General features: G+C 40.8%; 1 protein-coding gene across 10 annotated transcripts in view; it reads right to left on the minus strand.

Moving 5' to 3' along the window:
• The window catches only part of Zir (dedicator of cytokinesis), a 661,124-nt gene that overhangs the window by 537,573 nt on the left and 102,475 nt on the right, over positions 1-21,076 (minus strand). For all 10 annotated transcript variants that reach the window (XR_012967574.1, XR_012967573.1, XR_012967577.1 and 7 more), the window contains exons 9-10: positions 18,988-19,178; positions 3,814-3,991 (exon numbers count right to left, since the gene is read on the minus strand). Coding sequence is in view for 2 of the 10 variants with exons in the window: in XM_076207846.1 (XP_076063961.1) it covers positions 3,814-3,991; positions 18,988-19,178 (369 nt within the window). In the remaining 8 variants the exon portion in view is untranslated. The remainder of the gene's footprint in view (positions 1-3,813; positions 3,992-18,987; positions 19,179-21,076) is intronic.

Here is a 21,076-nt window from a genome sequence, read left to right on the forward strand (position 1 = left end):
ATCTGCAAAGAAATTCATATAGCACTCCACGCCTTCATTCATGTCATTAATGTATACGGCGAACATGATCGGGGCCAGTACTGATCCTTGCGGGACACTGCTTCTTACTTCTTCCCAGTGTGTGTATTTACCTAGTTGTATTATACGGGAATGGAGCTATGCTCATAGTGATCCGTCTTTGTATCTTTTGGCATCAAGTTTGTTCTTAAATTCTTGAATAGTATTTGCACACACTGTTGCCTCATCTAATTTATTCCAGATATCCACCACTCTGTGTGGGAAACTATTCTTTTTCAGATCTCTTCTTCAACTATCCTTACTGAGTTTCTTTTTATGTCCTCTTGTTTTTCTCTTGTCCCACTTTAATAAATTATCTCTATCTAGGACTTCCATTCCTTTCATAATTCCATAAATAGTCAGTAGATCTCCTCTTTCTCTTCTTTGTTCCAGGGTTGGTAGTTCCAATTTGGACAATCTTTGTTCGTATGTCAATTTGGAGAGTGTTGGTGCAATCTTTGTCATTGCTCTTTGTATTCTTTCTAATTTCTTTATAATCTTTTTAGTACTTTTTTGTGTGTGTAAAGGTATGACTGTAGTATTTCTGCAGCTTTGTGTGCATTACAATGTGTGAAGGTAATTATTATATTGTCTGCATAAGAAGAGATTTGTATTTTTGAGGTGTCAGGTGTGGGTATATCAAGCATGTATAGATTAAAGAGTGTGGAGGATAGAACTGAGCTGTGATATTCCATTCTTAAAGTTTCTGGTGTACAATAATTGGCCATTATATGACCTATAGGCATTTCTACCTGCCAGATAAATGGCTAGCCATTTTTTGGAATTATTGTACATGTTTGTGTTATATGTTTTGTTCACAAGATTTTGACTGGGAGGGCATCAAAAGCTTTAATAATGTCTAGTTTTATGAGAAGTGTCCTGTGTATGGGCTTATCTGAATTAATGTCATAAAAAATTCTTTGTGTGAGGTTTATCAGATGAGTATTTGTAGAGTGTAATATTCTAAAACTGTGTTGTGATTCAGCAAGGGGGGTATGTAGTGTGATGAGTTGTAGTACGAGTATGAAGTATTCTATGACTTTGAGGGGGTGCATGCAAAGAAGTGTGATTGGGTTTGGGGATGGTGATAATATTCCCATGCACCAAGATGTCGGATATAGTGCTGTGTGAATAGCTGTAGTTTGCAATGTTGGTGAGTGCATGTATACCATGTGGTCCAAGGTGTTTTAGGTAGATGTTACTAATGTTGTCAGAGCCATAGGTGGATAACTGCTTGAGGTTATAGATTATATGCTTTCTATGGGGAAGTCTCTTACATCAAATGATCCATCAATCTTTATGGTAAGGGTGGTGAGATGGATTGTCTGTATTTACCTAGCTTACCTAGTTGTATTATACGGGAAGGGGAGTTATTATCGTAGTGACCCGTCTATGTATTTTTCAGCATCTAGTTTGTTCTTAAATTGTTGTATGGTGTTTGCACACACTATTGTTTCGTTCAATTTGTTCTAGACATCCACCACTCTTTTCATGTCCTCTTGTTTTTCTTTTATCCCACTTTAATAAGTCTTCTCTATTAAGGACTTCCATGCCTTTCATGATCCTGTAAATGGCCAATAGATTGCCTCTTTCTCTTCTTTGTTCCAGGGTTTGTAGTTCCAGTTTAGACAATCTTTGTTCATATGTCAATTTTGAAAGTGCTGGGACCATCTTTGTCATTGTTATTTGGATTCTTTCTAATTTCTTCACATTCTTTTTTTGTACTGGGTGTCCATAGTGTTGCAGAGTACTCTAATCTTGGTCTTATCAGTGCAAAATTATTTATGAGTGTATTTGCTCGTTGTCTGTTTAAGGGTAAGTTGACTGTTGTTGTGGATATTACTGCATGAGAACATGTTGTGTTACTGTAGGATAGTGTAATGTTGTTGAGCGTCTTGTACATTTTTTCTGGTGTTTGCTTCATGATTAAGTCCGTTCACAAATGTTTGCCGATTTTATGTTTTTTCTTTATGTATTTTGTTGTTGATCTCAGTGTTTCGTGCTTGTATTTGGTCTGAGGAATAGGTGTGGGGGTTTTGTGTTTAAGTGTTTTGTGTTCTCTGATGAAGCCTTGGATTTCTTGTGTGCAATTTGGTTTGTGAGATTTTCTGTTGCCTCTAGGGATGTATCTCTTGTCTGCATTTTGTACAGTTGTACTGAATGTGTTAGCAGCATCTATGTCCATGATTGTTGTACTGTTTTGTGTCTCAAATTGTTGTTCTGTCTCTTCAGTGAAAGCTTTCCAGTTTGCTCTCTTGTAACTGGTGTATGTGTGTCTGTGGCCAACTGGGGTGTATGTCTGTGGCCAACTGGGGTGTATCATGTTTTGGTGGCAATGATGACTGGAAGGTGGTCTAGCCCATGGGCTTTGATCACTTTTCATGAAGTCTTTGGGATTAGGCAGGGGTAGCAGGTGATATGAGGAGAAGAAGGGGTGTAGAGGGCTTGATGGGATTGTGCATGATTTTGAGTGTTGTTCATGGTGGTCAGTGAGTCAAGTTGTGTCTGCAGATCAAATTCTCTGTCCGTGTTGGGGTTGTTGACATACCAGGCCAATGAATTGGTATTGAAGCCACCACCTATTATACAATTGGAGATAGTGGCAAACTGGTTCATGCTCTGGAGGCATAGACAAGGGTGGGTTTTATAAATTGCTTGAAGATGGTAACTATTTTTTCCTGTTGTCTAAAATCTGTGCTTCTGATGGATTTAAGTGGGTTTGATCTCTTGTTGAATTTTGCTGTCAGGTCTTTAATATGTGAACTCATATTCATAAGAGTATCAAATGTGAAGCCCAAGATTTTAGGTTCTTTTCCAATGGAAGGATTTGGCCATTTAGTTTTATTATTTTTTTTTTTTTTTTTTTTTTTTTTTTTTTTTCCATGATTGTCTAAAGTGAGCAATGTCAATGTTGATTTCTGGGCTGATGCTTCAATTCTGTTATTAGTGAGCCATTGTTCAAGGTTATTCATGTAGGCTTGGGTGTATTTTGCTGAGGAGGGAGGTTCACATAAAAAAGTGGTGGGGGGGGATAGACCAGCTCCTGCTATTGGGCCTTGTTGTTGAACCATTGTCTTCCTGCATTACCTCTGGCCTGAGCAGTGTGGCAAGGGACAGGAATGACTTTTCATACACAAGGTGCTGAGGTGGGAAGGGGATTACATCCAATTTAATTTGTTGTAGTGGGTATGTGCTTTGACTCAGCCACCCCTCTTATAAGGAGGAGGGGGCTTTTGGTATGTACAAGTCTGTATATCCTTGATATTTACATTTAACCAAACATCATTCACCAGCACCATAACTACTACAATCCCAATCTCATTTTCCCTTTCAATTTAGTTTCACTCAATACTAAAATATCCATCTTTCATCTCACAAACATACTATCATTCTCCTGTTTTTTGGTCTTCCTTGTTCCACATTGTCACACATTTAAAGACCCAATTACTACAATTATGGTTGAAGTCTTCTTCCCAGACCCTCTCTCTGTTTTGGTTTTTGCAAGTAAAATTTACAAAGTGGGAGATTATTACAGCCCCTCCATCATAACTGCCTTCTATGACATATAAAGGAATACAGTGGTGGTATTTTTATCCATCATTTCAGCAGTACACGAGATACCTGCATAAAAGGAATGAATTTGCATGTCCAAATTGCAAACATTTGTTCCTCACATAAAATAATTTATATGATCAAACTGGTCTAAGTTCACTAGTTAATTTTTATGTGTTTGATGTTCAAAATTAAGAAAATCACCTGGATAGGGGTGTAACCTGACAAGTTCTGGAGTAAGACAGTATTTAGGCTGCTCCTTCACAGGGGAAATATCAAGTTTTAGTAAACCTGGCAAACATTTCTTCTTTAGTTGTGATGATGGACGCTTCAGGTCAGCCAAAAATTTATAAAAGTCTTCATCGCGAAGCTTATCTCCCTCCTGAAAATTAGAAAAGTTAAAAAGTCATGCTGCAAGACATTTAATCAGTACTTGAATATCAAGTGAATTTTTCTCACACTTTAAAAATCAATTATAAAACTGTAATATAAATTCTAATATGACAAAATGTACCTAGTAACCAGAATCAAATAGAGACAATGTTAGTTTATTGTAGCCTGCCACAAAGTATTGTAGACAGCCCCCAATTCAGTGGGAAACCTTATAGGAAGTGCTGGACTAGTTTTGTGCATGTCACCTAAATAAGGTACAGTAGAACCCTGTTTATCCAGCAAGCATGGGGGAAACAGGGTGCTGGATAAAGTGTTTTGCCATTGTTTTGAAAGATACTTTTACAAACATGTGAAAACACAAGAAATATGAAAAACATTGAAAAAAAAAAAAAAAAATACTCATACTCACCAATCCAGATTGTAGAAGGCTTGAATATTGTATTATTTATTGTAAGCTATATTATTGAAGGCATTGTAGTTAAAGGCAAGTTCAAGTTCAAGGTCAAGGCAGTTATTTACGTAATTCCTGGCACTTTGCATCAACTTAAACTGTACTTTTTTACAACTGATTTTCCTCTGTTTGTAGTTTTATCTTTGAACTAATTTATACTTTGGTGCTGTTTTGGTATGCGATCTCAAAATCATGCTTTTGTTTTGGTATGCAATCTCACCTGATAGTAGTGATCTATGTTCATCATATCTTTTTTGCTGTTTTGCTATGCGATCTCATTTATGACATGATCTAAAAAATTAGGATTTTGCTTTGGTATGCAATCTCAATATTTTTAAAATAGGTAAAAAAAAAAAATAAATAAATAAAAAAAAATAACCTACCTAACCTAACAAATAAGCAAGAAATGTTTGTTGTGTTAGGTTAGGTAGGTTAGGTAGGTTAGGTAGGTTAGGTTAGGTTGGTTAGGATCGCATACCAAAGCAAAATCCTAATTTTTGAGATCAGGCCATAAATGAGATTGCATACCAAAACAGCACCCTTATTACAACAAACACTAGACTCCCTTAAACTAAAGTTTTGGTTTGTGTTTTACATGGGAGTGGATCATCAGGTAAGTCCTTGGCTCATGTGAATGTGCAACGGCCTTGGCAAAGAGTTTTCTAATGTCTGTCTACTTCATGGCGCTCCTCTGTGCCTCTTGAATTTGAATACGCATTTGATTAAGGTTGCGTACTTGCTGTGATGTAACATATGACTGACATTTGGCAAATTTGATCAAATTTTCTAGAGTTTAAGCCCTCCCTAATAGTCAGAGGTGGCTCAGAGTCACTTATATCTCACTCTCAGGCTCAGCTTTCTTTTGGCCCCTATCACGAATAGCATTTATTATATCTTCATTGGTGAATGTGCATGTCACTAGTGCATCCTTATCCACATGAATCCACTCTTCTACCTCTTCTTCTGGCACTCTAGTACCGAACAGGTTTACAATCACCTCACATAATTTGTCAGAATTCTGCTGTTCTGCCATTTCAACCTCTTCAATGCCTAGGAATTCATCTGCGACAAACTCTAGAACCTGCGGCAACAACTTTTGCCAACATCTATATAGGGTTCATTCCTTTACATCCTTCCAGGCCAATGCAATAAAAAAAAATCATGTCTTTAAGAGTAAATTTCTTCTTTATGTTAACAATATTGTGCTCTGACTGAAGTACCTTCTTCATGAAACTTTTGTGATAAAATATCTTCATATTTTGTATCACACCCTGGTCCATAGGCTGAATAATGCTGGTCACATGAGGTGGAAGATAAACAGCAAAAATATTTCCTGACACTAACTCTTCAGCAGGGAGATACACTACTATCATCCAATAGGAGAACTACTTTAGATGTCTTAGGGAGGTCTTTTTCTTTGAGATTATCTTTGACAGATGGCACAAACATATGAAAGAACCCATTCTTGAAGATCTTGTCATCCATCCTGCATTACTCTGATGAATGTAATGTACAGATAGGTGAACAATATCTTTCAGACATTATGGTTTTGCATATTCATCCACAACCAATAATTTAACCCTCTGCTTGCCAGAGACATTACCACAACACATAACTGTTATTCTTTCTTTATTCCATTTAAACCCTGGTGCCACTTTCTTGGAACTACAAGCCAACATAGATCTGGGTAAACATCGCTAAAAAAGATCAGTTTCATCAGTGATAAATTTGCTTGGGTGTCAAACTCTGTTCTTCTATCAGAGCTATAAAAATGTCTTTGTATACATTGGTGGAGAGGATATTTGCAGAGAGTTTTTCCCCAATATCTAGTTTCCTTATTCCATGATGCACTTTAAACCTAGCCAACCAACCTTGTGAAAATACACATTGTCTATCCCTAACTCTTCATAAATCTCCTAGGCTTTCTCAACCATCAACGGCCCTGACAGACATGCACCCCAAGCCCACTCACCTTTAACCCACTCAAATACTGCTGTATCCAGCACTTCCAATGCTGGTTTTTGAAGCATTTGCCTATTCTCCATCCCTTTCACATCCTCAGTTTTCACAAAGAATTCCTTCAACTTTTCACTTTGGAATTTTATGTCATAAATTGTTGATGAAGAACAGCCAAATCCTTCCCTCAAACTGTGCCTTGACTCATTTTTTTCTATACGTTTACAAATTTTGTATTTCTGTTTCAGTGTTAATACTTTTATTTTATGCTTATCCTTTGCCTTAACAATGCATTGGCCTTTGCCCACCATATTTATGCCAGATAAATGTTCACACAGTCCACTAATAACAGCAGGAAGGATGAAATATGGAGCACAAAACACCTATTGTTGTTGCGTGGGTGGGTGTAGGTGGGAAACTGAATGGCTACGTGCCAGGGTTGCCAGGTTGTAAAAAGGTAAAAATGCTAAAAAAAAATTGAGAAAAAATGCCAAGTTATGCCAAACCAAAGTAAAAAATGCTTCCCCATAGAAATAAGGTAGGGACAGTGCATTGATTTGCTTTGGTATGAATAATGGTCAGGGATTGGAGATGGTTAAAGAAAATGGAGAAAAGTGGGAGGTGAGCCAGCTGTTGTTTGTGGACGACAATGCGCTTGTGGCAGGATCGGAGGAGGGATTGAGTAAGTTGGTGACAGAGTTTGGGAGTGTGTGTGATAGAAGAAAGCTGAAGATAAATGTGGGTAAAAGTAAGGTGATGAGATGTACAAGGGGTGAAAGTGGCAGTAGTCTGGAAGTGAGCATTAAGGGAGAGCGACTGGAGAAAGTGGATAGTTTTAGATACTTGGGTGCAAATGTGGCAGGAAAAGGTGGAGTGAAGGTGGAGGTAGAATGTAGATTGAGAGAAGCAAGTAAATGCCTTGGTGGTTTAAAAAGTGTAATGAGGAATAGACATTTGGGAATGGATGCTAAGAGGAGACTATATGAAGGAGTGATTGTGCCAACAGCACTGTATGGGGCAGAAACATGGAATATAAGAGAGGAAGAGAGGAGGAGTTTGAATGTGTTTGAGATGAGGTGTCTGAGAAGTATGATGGGGGTTACTAGGCTAGATAGAGTGAGAAATGAGGAGGTGAGGAGGAGAACTGGAGTGGAAAGGGAGTTGGGAGATAGGGTTGATGAAAGAGTATTAGGATGGTTTGGACACATGGAAAGAATGAATGAAGAAAGACTAGTAAAAGAGGTATGGAAGGCAGATGTGGAGGGAGTGAACATGAAGGGATGTCCTAGGATGAGGTGGATGGATGGGGTGAAGGGGGCTTTGGGGAAGAGGAGAATGTCTGTTGAGGAAGGACGGGAGAGGACAGAAGACAGGGGTGAATGGAGAATGGTTGTATATGGATGATGTTGTGATGTATGAGGTGGAATGGGCAGGGGGATGGGGGGGTGAGGTAGTATGTGTGAGTAAAATTTGACGCAGCACGAAGGGATTTCTCCCCGTCTTCTCCTTTATGCATGGGGGGACGGAGAGGGGGGGGTCACCAATTTAATGAAGCGGCCTTGCTGTGGATGTGCTGTGTCTTGCGACACTGCTTCTGACTCAGGGCAGTGGACAAGGTGCAGGGATGACCCGTCATCCAGGAGGTGCTAAGATAAGAGGGAGGGTGGAGGGGTGTGGAGTGTATTCAGGGATGGAATGGGTGGGAATGATTTTGTGCCTTTTCCTTTTTGGCTACCTCCCTTGTAGGGGGGAAGGGGCCTTGGTATATGTATGTACGTATGTATATAAAAATTAAATAAAGGCAAATTTTACTTTACCTAACATATATATAAAAAGTTTAACATTTAAATTCAAAGCCATCCACCCACCAAATCAATTTTTACCATATAACCAATTGTTCCAATTATGGGATTTTGATTAGTGCAGTTGCGCTCATCCACCAAATAACCGTGCTATTTGTGACCATATAGACTAATCCGGTTTTCAGGTATTAGGACAACACCAGGCATTTTGGAGTAAAAGTTGACAAATAAGCTCTAACACTGCCAGATGGGTAAATCCATGATGAATGTCTTAAACTCAAAAACAATTTTTGCAAGGGTTACCTTCTCCATATATCATTATGAAGACTGTAAAACCTTATTAATATCTACAAAAAGGCCAATGTACATTCATTATCTTATTGACATAACTGTTCTCTTAAGCAAGAAATGTAAACATAAATCCAAGATGACTGACAGCACATTTAAACATTACTACCTGACAGTATTAACAAAAGTTTACGGTACAGGAATCAATTCAACATGTTCAATGGGTCAAACACCACCATCATCATGATAGTCATTATCAACATGACCATCAATCATCATCATTAAATAACAAAAATATCAACATAACACCAAAATTACACTTGAAAATAAAAGTTGCAGATTGCAAATTGATGAACAGGTATATTGGCAATGTGTTTTACACAGTTTCACTGTTGGGCTTTGACATTGCTACAATCATCATCAAATGTTCTACATTTGCATGCTGCTGTGCAACACAACTAAGACTTTTTACATTTGCATTGTTAACACAGTTTCAGGTGATTATTTCCAGACTGGGACTGGGGGTAGGGAAATCAGCAATGGCACCACTGATGCACCTTCCATCCTCAATCTCATTGTCTCTGGTTCAGGTACCTCTGGATACTGTTCATTCATCTCTTGCCACATAGCTGTTTGATAGTGAGCTCTTTGAATGTGAAATGAAAGGGTATCACCTGCTGTAGGAAGAGACTCTGGAGCACTGGATTTCACAAACAGGATTTCATGTGCCTTGTTGACTGTTATGACTTTGGGGACATTGTGCAACTTACATATGAATAATTCAGCATTCTTCTTTGTTGCATCATCGAGTTCACCTTGACCTAGTCCTTCAAAAAGGCAAGAGTGTTCTAGAAACACTTTCCAGCAAGTTTTCTTTCCATGCCTGAAGAGGTATGAAGTTGTGTCACTACCAGTGATGACGTAAAATGCTATAACTGATATTATCTTATTTTTATCAAAAGCAAGCCATTCCAGTGGTATATATAGAAATATACTTCCTGTTTGCAGCTGTTCCTGCCTTCATCCAAATTTTGTCACTGGGAATTTTGTGGAAATGTGCAAGTAGACATCTGTGTCATGTGCAGCTATCACAATGCTAGAGGCTTCATTTTGCATACAGTGCAGAATTATTCTTGTGTCTGCCTCTTCATACATACATACATACATATACCAAGGCTTTTTCCCCCTTACAAGGTAGGTAGCCAAAAAGGAAAAGGCATAAAATCATTCCCACCCATTCCATCCCTGAATACACTCCACACCCCTCCACCCTCCCTCTTATCTTAGCACCTCCTGGATGACGGATCATCCCTGCACCTTGTCCACTGCCCTGGGTCAGAAGCAGTGTCACAAGACACAGCACATCCACAGCAAGGCCGCTTCATTAAATCGGCAACCCCCCCTCTCCGTCCCCCCATGCATAAAAGGAGAAGACGGGGAGAAATCCCTTCGGGCTGCGTCAAATTTTGCTCACACATACTACCTCACCCCCCATCCCCCTGCCCATTCCACCTCATGCATCACAACATCATCCATATACAACCATTCTCCATTCACCCGTCTTCTGTCCTCTCCCGTCCTTCCTCAACACACATTCCCCTCTTCCCCAAAGCCCCCTTCACCCCATCCATCCACCTCATCCTAGGACATCCCTTCATGTTCACTCCCTCCACATCTGCCTTCCATACCTCTTTTACTAGTCTTTCTTCACTATTTCTTTCTATGTGTCCAAACCATCCTAATACTCTTTCATCAACCCTATCTCCCAACTCCCTTTCCACCCCCGTTCTTCTCCTCACCTCCTCATTTCTCACTCTATCTAGCCTAGTAACCCCCATCATACTTCTCAGACACCTCATCTCAAACACATTCAAACTCTTCATACATACATACATATACCAAGGCTTTTTCCCCCTTACAAGGGAGGTAGCCAAAAAGGGAAAGGCATAAAAACACTCCCACCCATTTCATCCCTAAATACCCTCCACACCCCTCCCACCCTTCCTCTCATCTGAGCACCTCCTGGATGACGGGTCATCCCTGCACCCTGCCCACCGCCCTGGGTCAGAAGCAGTGTCGCAAGACACAGCACATCCACAGCAAGGCCGCTTCATTTAATCGGCGACCCCCCCTCTCCGTCCCCCTTTGCATATAAGGCGAGGACGGGGAGAAATCCCTTCGGGCCGAGCTTTAAGTTTATCTGTATTCACTTCTGGATCTGATGATTCCACATGTTTTTCATCGACGAATCCACCAGATACCACAACAGTTTTGTTTGCTGGAGCCTGCAGCATCAGTTGATGTGAGAGGAATTTGGCCAAGTCTCTCTTGTTTTCAGGGTGTGCAGTGAAAGTGTCCTAATTTCCTGGAAGTGGAACATTCCTGCCTTCAAACAAATGTCGGATTGCCACTGCTCACTGACCATGCTGAGTATTTGTTCCCTCTTTGATGGACTTCTCATAGTATCTGTCAAACACTACATCATTTTGTATAAAAAGTGTCCCACCTTGAAGAAAAGCTCTAATGAATACGTCAGCAAGGTCTCCAAATGTGGCTGTTTTGTGTGGTTTCCCAATGGAACAAACCAATGCTTGACCATCAATTATAAGTGTTGCTGTTTCCCCAAGGTCTGCAATGCCTATGCTGGGAGGACACTGTATTCCTGATATGAGTACTTGAGCAAAGTCTGCTTTTCATCCAGATCAACTCTACCGTTTGTCTCAGCTAGAGTCTGTGGGACTGTTAAAAGTTCATGCATCAGTATTTCCAATAGGTTTACACGTCAACCACTTTCATCGGCAGGGATCAAGCACTGGAAAATTTTCCTATCTGCTTTAACCACTTCCATACGGTGATGCCTACGTAAGCAGCATGAGGAGCAAGTGGGTACTCGATGATGCCGACGTCGGCATCTTGATTATATTTATTGTAGTCGTACCTACATAATTTCCATTCTCTCTAAACTGGCTTCATCATATTTTCTATGGTTATCAAAATACACGGGTGAAAGAGAACGAACGATTGAGCACTGACTTTATTTTTTATAATGCAATTATTATGACGCAACATCGCACGTCGGGCAGCTAATGCTGCCAGACGTGCGATGTGCCCTGGAGTGAAGAGGTTAATGGACTTCTCAATACCTTTCTGTCTGGATTCTTTGTGTTTCACTTTATAGAGTGAAGCAAATGAGAGTGCCTTGTTTTTAGGTATAGGATCTTGGAACTTGACTTGTCTTGGTTGTGGAACAACGAACCTCTCTTGGATGAAGTTGTTCAACTTCTCCTGTCCTTTTGAGTGTGCACCTAGTAGGTCATTTTCAATTTCCTTTGTGGCAATGTCCTTGGTTACAATGTTCTGCAGATCGTCACATGCCTCATCTGAGAATAGCTTGAATGACTTCGGTGCTGCCAGAAGACTGCTCATCACGGCTGTCTTGTGTTTGACTTTCTTTGAAAGATTCATTGTGTGAGTAGTCATCATCACAATCCAGGCCATAGACAGCTCTTGTGTCGTTGGAGACATGTGACCGTAGGTTGTAAGAGAGTCCCCATCTACATAGTGCAGATGATGTTTTAGTTACGCCTATGATTCCACCTCTCTTCTTCCCGATACCATTCAGCCATTCTTGACTTTGGTCAGGATCAACCTGACAGAACCTTTGGTTGGTACACTTCACAACAAAGTTTCCAGCATCAAATTCTCTCTTAACTTCTGGAGGAAGGTGGTGCATCTAATTTATGTAAATTGTGCCACAGCATGTATAGTTTGTGTGATCATATCTCATGAAGTAGGGAAGCATTCACTGAAAGACATGCAAGTGAAGTTCCCAATTGCCTCCTTCCCTCTGGGCACGGGTGAACATCACAAGTATCTCGACCATATTCATGTAACTCCACCAGTATTTGAAGTTGGGGTTTACATTAGATTCTAAAAAGGCAGCCATGGTATCTCTGAATTCGTTTTGGGTCAACAGCAATATCATTCTTCAATGTGTTCAATAAAACGGTGGCCATTTTGGATTTTCACTGTTTATGATACTTTATTTACACAAAAACATGGACATTTTACATATTCTATTATGAATATGTATATTACAGACTTCGTACAATGCATTATATCCATTAATCATTATTTTAAGCAATTCTTCAAAATATGCTTTATTTATAATAATACATACATACATATACCAAGGCTTTTTCCCCCTTACAAGGGAGGTAGCCAAAAAGGGAAAGGCATAAAAAACACTCCCACCCATTTCATCCCTAAATACACTCCACACCCCTCCCCCCTCCCTCTCATCTGAGCACCTCCTGGATGACGGGTCATCCCTGCACCCTGCCCACCGCCCTGGGTCAGAAGCAGTGACGCAAGACACAGCACATCCACAGCAAGGCCGCTTCATTTAATTGGCGACCCCCCTCTTCGTCCCCCCTTGCATATAAGGAGAGGACGGGGAGAAATCCCTTCGGGCTGCGTCAAAATTTACTCACACATACTACCCCACCCCCCAATCCCCCGCCCATTCCTCCTCATGCAATCACAACATCATCCATATACAACCATTCTCCACCATTTATAATAATGGTGGCCATTTTAGATTTTGTCCTCTAGGAGCAATGCCGCAAAAGATACAGCTTGGCAAACAGCAAAAATACATACATACATATATATACCAAAGGCTTTTTCCCCCTTACATGGGAGGTAGCCAAAAAACAAAGGCATAAAAACCATTCCCACCCATTCCATCCCTAGTACACTCCACTCCCCTCCACCCTCTTCCCTCCCTCTTATCTTGGCACCTCCTGGATGATGGGTCATCCTTGCATCTTGTCCACTGCCTTGGGTCAGAAGCAGTGTTGCAAGACACAGCACATCCACAGCAAGGCTGCTTCATTAACCACTTCCATACGGTGATGCCTACGTAGGCGTCATGAGGAGCAAGTGGGTACGCGAGGATGCCGACGTCGGCGTCTTGATTATATCTATTGTAGTCGTACCTACGTAACCTCCATTCTCTCTAAACTGGTTTCATCATATTTTCTATGGTTATCAAAATTCACGGGTGAAAGAGAACGAACGATTGAGCACCGACTTTATTTTTTATAATGCGATTATTATGACGCAACATCGCACGTCGGGCAGCTAATGCTGCCAGACGTGCGATGTGCCCCGGAGTGAAGAGGTTAATTTGGCAATCCCCCTCTCCATCCCCTCATGCAGAAAAGGAAAAGACGGGGAGAAATCCCTTCGGGCTGCGTCAAATTTTTCTCACACATACCTCACCCCCCATCCCCCCACCCTTTCCACCTCATGCATCACAACTCATCCATATACAACCATTCTCCATTCACCCCTGTCTTCTGTCCTCTCCTGTCCTTCCTCAACAGACATTCCCCTCTTCCCCAAAGCCCCTTTCACCCCATCCATCTCATCCTAGGTCGCCCCCTCATGTTCACTCCTTCCACATCTGCCTTCCATACCTATTTTACTAGTCTTTCTTCACTATTTCTTTCCATGTGTCCAAACCATCCTAATACTCTTTCATCAACCCTATCTCCCAACTCCCTTTCCATTGTACAAAACACTCAACAGCATCACACTATCCAACACTAACACTACACGCTCTCACGCAGCAATAATCACAACAACAGATAATCTACCCTCAAACAGACAACAAGCAAACACACTCATACGTCATTTTGCACAGACGAGCCATCTTACATCTCACCCTGACGACCGACGCACCATTCGACGTAAGAAAGACTTTCCCACAGACTCAGACTATACACCCTTCATAGACAGTCAGACAAAACTCATAATGCATAGTCTCAAGCACTCATCTGCCTGTGGCCCTGATAACATAAGCAACATCCACCTAAAACACATTGGACCGCAAGGTATACACGCACTCACAAACATTGCAAACTACAGCTATTCACACAACACTATACCCGACATCTGGAAGCATGGTAAAATAATCACCATTCCCAAACCGAACAAAGACCCAACAATCCCAACATCGCACCGCCCAATCACACTTCTCTGCACCCCCTCTAAAGTCATTGAACGCCTAATACTTAAACTTGTCACACCATATATTCCCCTTGCTGACTCACAACACGGTTTTAGGCCACTACACTCCACAAACACTCTTCTGACAAACCTCACACAAAGAATTTTAGATGGCATCAATTCAGATAGGCCCCACCACAGAACACTTCTTATAACATTGGACATTAGTAAAGCTTTTGATGCTATCCCCCGCCACAACCTAACAAATAAAATATATAACACAGACATGCACAATAACACCAAAAGATGGCTGGCCAATTATCTGGCAGGCAGGAATGCTCATGTGTCATATAATGGCCAATCATCGCACATCAGAAACACTAAGAACGGAGTACCACAGGGCTCAGTTCTATCCCCCACATTATTTAATCTATACATGCATGACTTACCCACGCCAGACACCTCAGAAATACAAATCTCTTCCTACGCAGACGACATAACAATCACATGCACACATCGTAACACAGACAAAGCTGCAGAAATAATCCAGCCTTACCTTGACACACTCAACACATGGTTCATCACAAACAGACTCAAAATAGCTCCAACCAAATCTACAGCAACACTTCTCACCAACTGGACAAAAGAACACAAATACATACCTCATCTCTACATCAACAACACTCTAATACCACACACAAACACACCGAAAATTCTTGGTGTAACATACGATACATCCATGTCTTTCAAACAACACCTCACAAACATAAAAAACAAATGCACACCTAGACTTAACGCACTTAAGTCAATCACTGGAACAACATTTGGACAAAACAAAGAAACTAATATAACAATATACAAACAATGCATACGCTCAGTGATGAATTATGCGAGTCCTGCATGGGCTCCTAATCTCAGTGAGACACACCACAACACCCTTCAAATCATACAAAACAAAGCCCTAAAAACAATTACAGGCTGCACAAATACATCACCTACAGACCATTTACACCATGAAACAAAAGTCCTCAAAGTCAAGGACCACCTCGACATGAGAGGCACACAAACACTTGCTGCAGCCACCACAAACACATCACACCCGCTACACTACATAGCAGAACACCCACACACACCAAGAAACATTAAAACTACACCCAAAGACCTTTATTACACACAGATACTCTCTTCTCTTCCTCCACAACCACCAAATACCAGCCTCCGGAAACATATTCATAATCATATCACTCACCGCTCCATTAACACACTGAAAGACAACACACTGCTGCATGCCAGACCCCCTGATATCCACCCTTCTGAATCCTCTCTCCCACGTAAGGACAGAGTCCACTTGGCCAGACTGCGATGCGGTCACCACCCAGCACTTCTAAGCTACCAGAAGAGGCTGGACGACCGTGTTGTGAACAGCTGCCCAGGATGTAACACTTCACCCCATACCATACAACACATAATGGAAGACTGCATTATACACAATCATGCACGCAAACAACACAACATACACTCTATAAAGGATTTGTGGGAAAACCCAGTTTCGGCTGTGGCCTTCCTTGGGGAGACGGGACTGCTCGGACAGACAGTCTAGGGAACGACAACAACAACAACAACTCCCTTTCCACCCCAGTTCTCCTCCTCACCTCCTCATTTCTCACTCTATCTAGCCTAGTAACCCCCATCATATTTCTCAGACACCTCATCTCAAATACATTCAAACTCCTTCTCTCTTCCTCTCTTATGTTCCATGTTTCTGTCCCATACAGTGCTGTTGGCACAATCACTCCTTCATACAATCTCCTCTTAGCATCCATTCCCAGATGTCTATTCCTCATTACACTTTTTAATCCACCAAGGCATTTACTTGCTTCTCTCAATCTGCATTCTACCTCCACCTCCATTCCACCCTTTCCTGCCACATTCACACCCAATTATCTAAAACTATCCACTTCCTCCAGTCACTCTCCCTTAATGCTCACTTCCAGTCTGCTGCCACTTTCACCCCTTGTACATCTCATCACCTTACTTTTACCTACAGTTATCTTCAACTTTCTTCTGTCACACACTCTCCCAAACTCTGTCACCAACTTCCTCAATCCCTCCTCTGATCCTGCTACAAGTGCAGTGTCGTCCACAAACATCAGCTGGCTCACCTCCCATTTTTCTCCATTTTTTTAAACATCTATCCATGACCCACCACCCTTGCATTTACCTCTCGCACCACCGCATCCATGTATAAATTGAATAGCCAGGGCAACATAACACATCAGACAGGTAGGGGGGGGGGGTTGAACAGCTTTGATTCTAAAATTCCTAAGGATTTTTGTACAGTCACAATTTCCAGATATTCAACTAATATACAGGTAGTTCTCGTTATATGCGGGGGTTCCGTTCCGCGGACCCCCCGCATATAACGAATTCGCATATATCGAACTATTGAACCTATGGGAAAAAGGGGGATACGTTCTCAACTCGGATTGATTTTTTTTTTTTTCTTTTTTTTTTTTTTTACATATTTTATTTTGGCAAAGGGCTTACATACTGCATCTCATATATGTTTACATACATTTTAGCATGTAAGTATTAACCTCGGGAAAAGATGCTACCGTAAACATCACTTATTTCGCCAAGCGTATTTTCTTCAGCTGTTTGAAAAATCAGTCTGTTTACAATTCACATTTCAGACTGCTTGCTACGCTTAAAGGTCAGATATCAACAGATATACCATTCGCTAAAAATCATCATATTGCTCGAAAAAGTACTTTTTAAAAGCATACAAATAAAGTTTTTACCTATTACAGAAGAATTTATTCAGAAAATTCACTTTTAATTGCGCCTCGCATACCACTTTTCCGAAGTCTAGATATTCAGAATAACAATATTGTTTGTTTGGCAACTGTGACGTCACGAACGCGGAATTCCCCGAACCTTTCACGAAGCGCACGGGCGGAATGTTTCGAATAGCAGACGACGCAATGAAATGAAGACAAAACTGTTTTTTGCCAAATTTGATAAGATGTAGATGGTGGAATTATATAGAATACTGTCAGTATGTTTTTTGATGTACATTAAACTGTAAATACATAAAGTTATGGAAGTCTTGATAGATATCAAGACTTCCATAACTTTTTGTATTTACAGTTTAATGTACATCAAAAAACATACTGACAGTATTCTATATAATTCCACCATCTACATCTTATCAAATTTGGCAAAAAACAGTTTTGTCTTCATTTCATTGCGTCGTCTGCTATTCGAAACATTCCGCCCGTGCGCTTCGGGAAAGGTTCGGGGAATTCCGCGTTCGTGACGTCACAGTTGCCAAACAAACAATATTGTTATTCTGAATAGCTAGACTTCGGAAAAGTGGTATGCGAGGCGCAATTAAAAGTGAATTTTCTGAATAAATTCTTCTGTAATAGGTAAAAACTTTATTTGTATGCTTTTAAAAAGTACTTTTTCGATGATTTTTAGTGAATGGTATATCTGTTGATATCTGACCTTTAAACTGACTGTTGATGTGCTCTGGAGATACACAGGCAGGCTTACTGCTTAGAGTTTATCCAGTGCGGAGAATAAACGATAATTCTTGCAGAGAGTGAAAATTGACGAAATTAATTGGGGCAGTAATAAGTATCAAAAATTAATTTGTTTGTGAAAAAAATAATTAATTTGTGTATCAAAAAAGCTTAATTACCTGCAGAAAGACAATGGTTTGGCCTATGAAACAGGAAGGATGCCTAAGACGATGCCGTCTGTACAGCTGCCGGTGTTGTTGTTGTGATAACGCCGCAGTGATGCCAGCTCTACCTAGCTGATGCAGCCAGTGTTACCACACGGCTTTATGCGCACCAACTTCAAATATATAATAGGTATTTTGAAAAAAATAATCGGCCGCAACTATTTTTATTTCTTTTTTTTTTTTTGGTCAAATTGCATATCTTCGAATATATCCCCGCACATATCGAAAAGTGGTGCAAATTCTTGAATTGCATACACGCGAATTCGCATATATCGAGAACTACCTGTAATACTGTATTTTCAAAAAAATGCCAGAATCTTAAAATATATCAAATTTTGAATGCCAGGCACAAATAAAAATTGCCAGATTTGAGTTAGTTGGTATTTAAAATGCCAACCTGGCAACCCTGCTTCGCACAAAAGGTTTAACAGCCAGCACCACCTGGCGGTGCAGGCAATTTAAACATACATGGCATTACATTTTTTTACATTTTAAATAATTTTATACTATATTTTTGGAAGGTCAAAATTTTGCCACTGTTTTGAGTGTGCCACAGTTCAGAATACTGGATAAACAGGGTTCTACTGTATCAGGAGACCCTGACAGGTTGCAAACATACATGTAAATGAAGTCTTACTACCAGTATATGTTTTTGTGTATGTCCTGGTTGTAAAATGCACAGGAGTTTTGCAAATTTGAAGATATTGTAAAAGAGCACAAACCTGCTTAAAGAATGATGAGACTGTAAGAGTAACTGGGCGGAAAGAATCTAAACATGCTCCAAATTCCTCAGGTGACCAGCTTCTTCTTTTCTCATTAAAACTGCGACGTTCTAAAGATCCTCTTCGTGTCAGTGACCCTGACCCACCTTTTTTCTTCATCTCATCATAACTTGTGGTACTTTGCTTGCGATCTGGAGAAATGATTGTCAGTTTTAACAAAAGGTTGAATACAAAGTGAAAGGAACTATGGCAAAGACTAGGTTCAATTCCTTAATTCTATTAAGTCTCTTACTGGTGACCTATGGTTCCAAGGGGTTTAGCAATGACACCTAGGTTGGCCAACTGTCAGTGTTGTATTAATGCTAGGCAGGGTAGAATTATGTTTGGAGTCTTCTATGTGGTGTCTGCATCTGAGCTATATAGTCAATCAATCAACCAATCAGTGACCACAAGTGTCTCTTGCTGGAGACCCACAGTTCCCAAGTAACTGGAAAACAGCAACTGGATTGGCCCAGAGGTCATTCAAAGAAGAGATACAGAGTTGCAGTCAGGGTAAAGCTAATGCAGGGCAATGTAGAATGAGGTGTTTGGTGTCTTTTGTGTGGTGAGTGCATCTTGGGAAATTTGCTTCTTTGGCTAAGCCTATCATATGGTCTTAAAACTGGATGATGGCATGAATGCAGCCTTGCCTGTGTAGTTCTTGGCAAGAATTTCTCTGTAGGGCTGATGCCTGGAGTAGTTTGTTGAAGTAAAGAGTTTGAATGACAATATTGGAGTGTTTATTTTGTGATCTTGAGTGCATATGTTTTTGTGGGGTTGTGCTGTGTGGTAAAGTTGGTAGGTTTTCATATATGTGTGAGTAGCATGCTGCAGATGTGTATATTTCATTGCATTCTGTTGGTTGTGCTTGTGTTATATATTGAGATGGATAGGTGAGATTAAGGCCTCTTGCACGGAGGTGTGTGTCTATCATTTTAATGTACAGTTCTACAGAGAGAATTTTGGTTTGTGTAGTTGCATGATGCATCATTACAACTGTCACTGCCAAGGGTGCTGCTGTCACTGTAGCTGTGACACATCATTATGACTACTGCTGACCCCATGAGTAGCGCTGCCATCACATCAGGTAGCACATGTAGAGGTGACAGGCACGACTCTGGCAGAAGGAATTTTGTTATGGAGGTTGCAGCATGTTTGCTTACTACTGTTGTTCATTGCTGTAATCACTGTGCAGCCAGAATTAAAGAGAAGAAAAAGCTACCGACTTTCAATTAACACACGCTATTTAGGCTGTGAAATGATGGAGATGTTTGATATATGGATAATCCATGAATTTGACAGCTTTTCACAGCCAGTGGCAGAGTGGTTTCAAAAGCTTGAACTTGTGTGCCAACTAAGGAACATTATGGACATTGCAACCATGGCACCTCTACAACTTGCTGGTGGGGCATATGCTGTCTACCAACAGTTGAGTGAAAACAAGAAGGATGCCAGGAAAATAAAAACTGCCTTATATTCAGCATTTTCTGTAGACCGGTTTGTGGATTACAAGTTGTTTACTGGTCGACATAAAAAGTACACAGTGCATGTGTACCTTGCCAAACTGGATCACCTACTGTCTTAGTTTGGTGATAGGAGCAACTCAACCCTCACTTGTACCTTTGTCTCTGGCCTCCCAGACACAGTTTATCAACTGCTCCAAGCAAGAACCCACATTGAGGACATGATGCTGACCCAGATACTCAGCCATGCACAAGTGCTACTGACAAGAGGATGACACAACAGCTGCTGCAAATGTGCAACAATTGGCACCCTGCCGTCCAGTGACACTAGAATACATCTGCTACAACTGCAACATGCCAAACCACTTGGCTCAAGATTGCCTAGAGAGGATGGGACAGAGAAGAGATTGCAGTGGCTGTGTCAACTGTTACCGCTGTGGAGAGACTGCGTACATCACTGCCTTGTGTTCAGGAAATGTCGTACAGGAGGGACCATCAAAGTTAGAGCCCTCCCCGATGCAGTGGCTACAACACTTTCAGTAGTACATACATCCATCAACATTGTTCAAAATGCCGTCCTAGTTGTT

The sequence above is a fragment of the Oratosquilla oratoria genome, chromosome 24 (assembly GCF_046742065.1).
Source record: "Oratosquilla oratoria isolate Oo_2021 chromosome 24, ASM4674206v1, whole genome shotgun sequence".
Lineage (NCBI taxonomy): Eukaryota > Metazoa > Arthropoda > Malacostraca > Stomatopoda > Squillidae > Oratosquilla > Oratosquilla oratoria.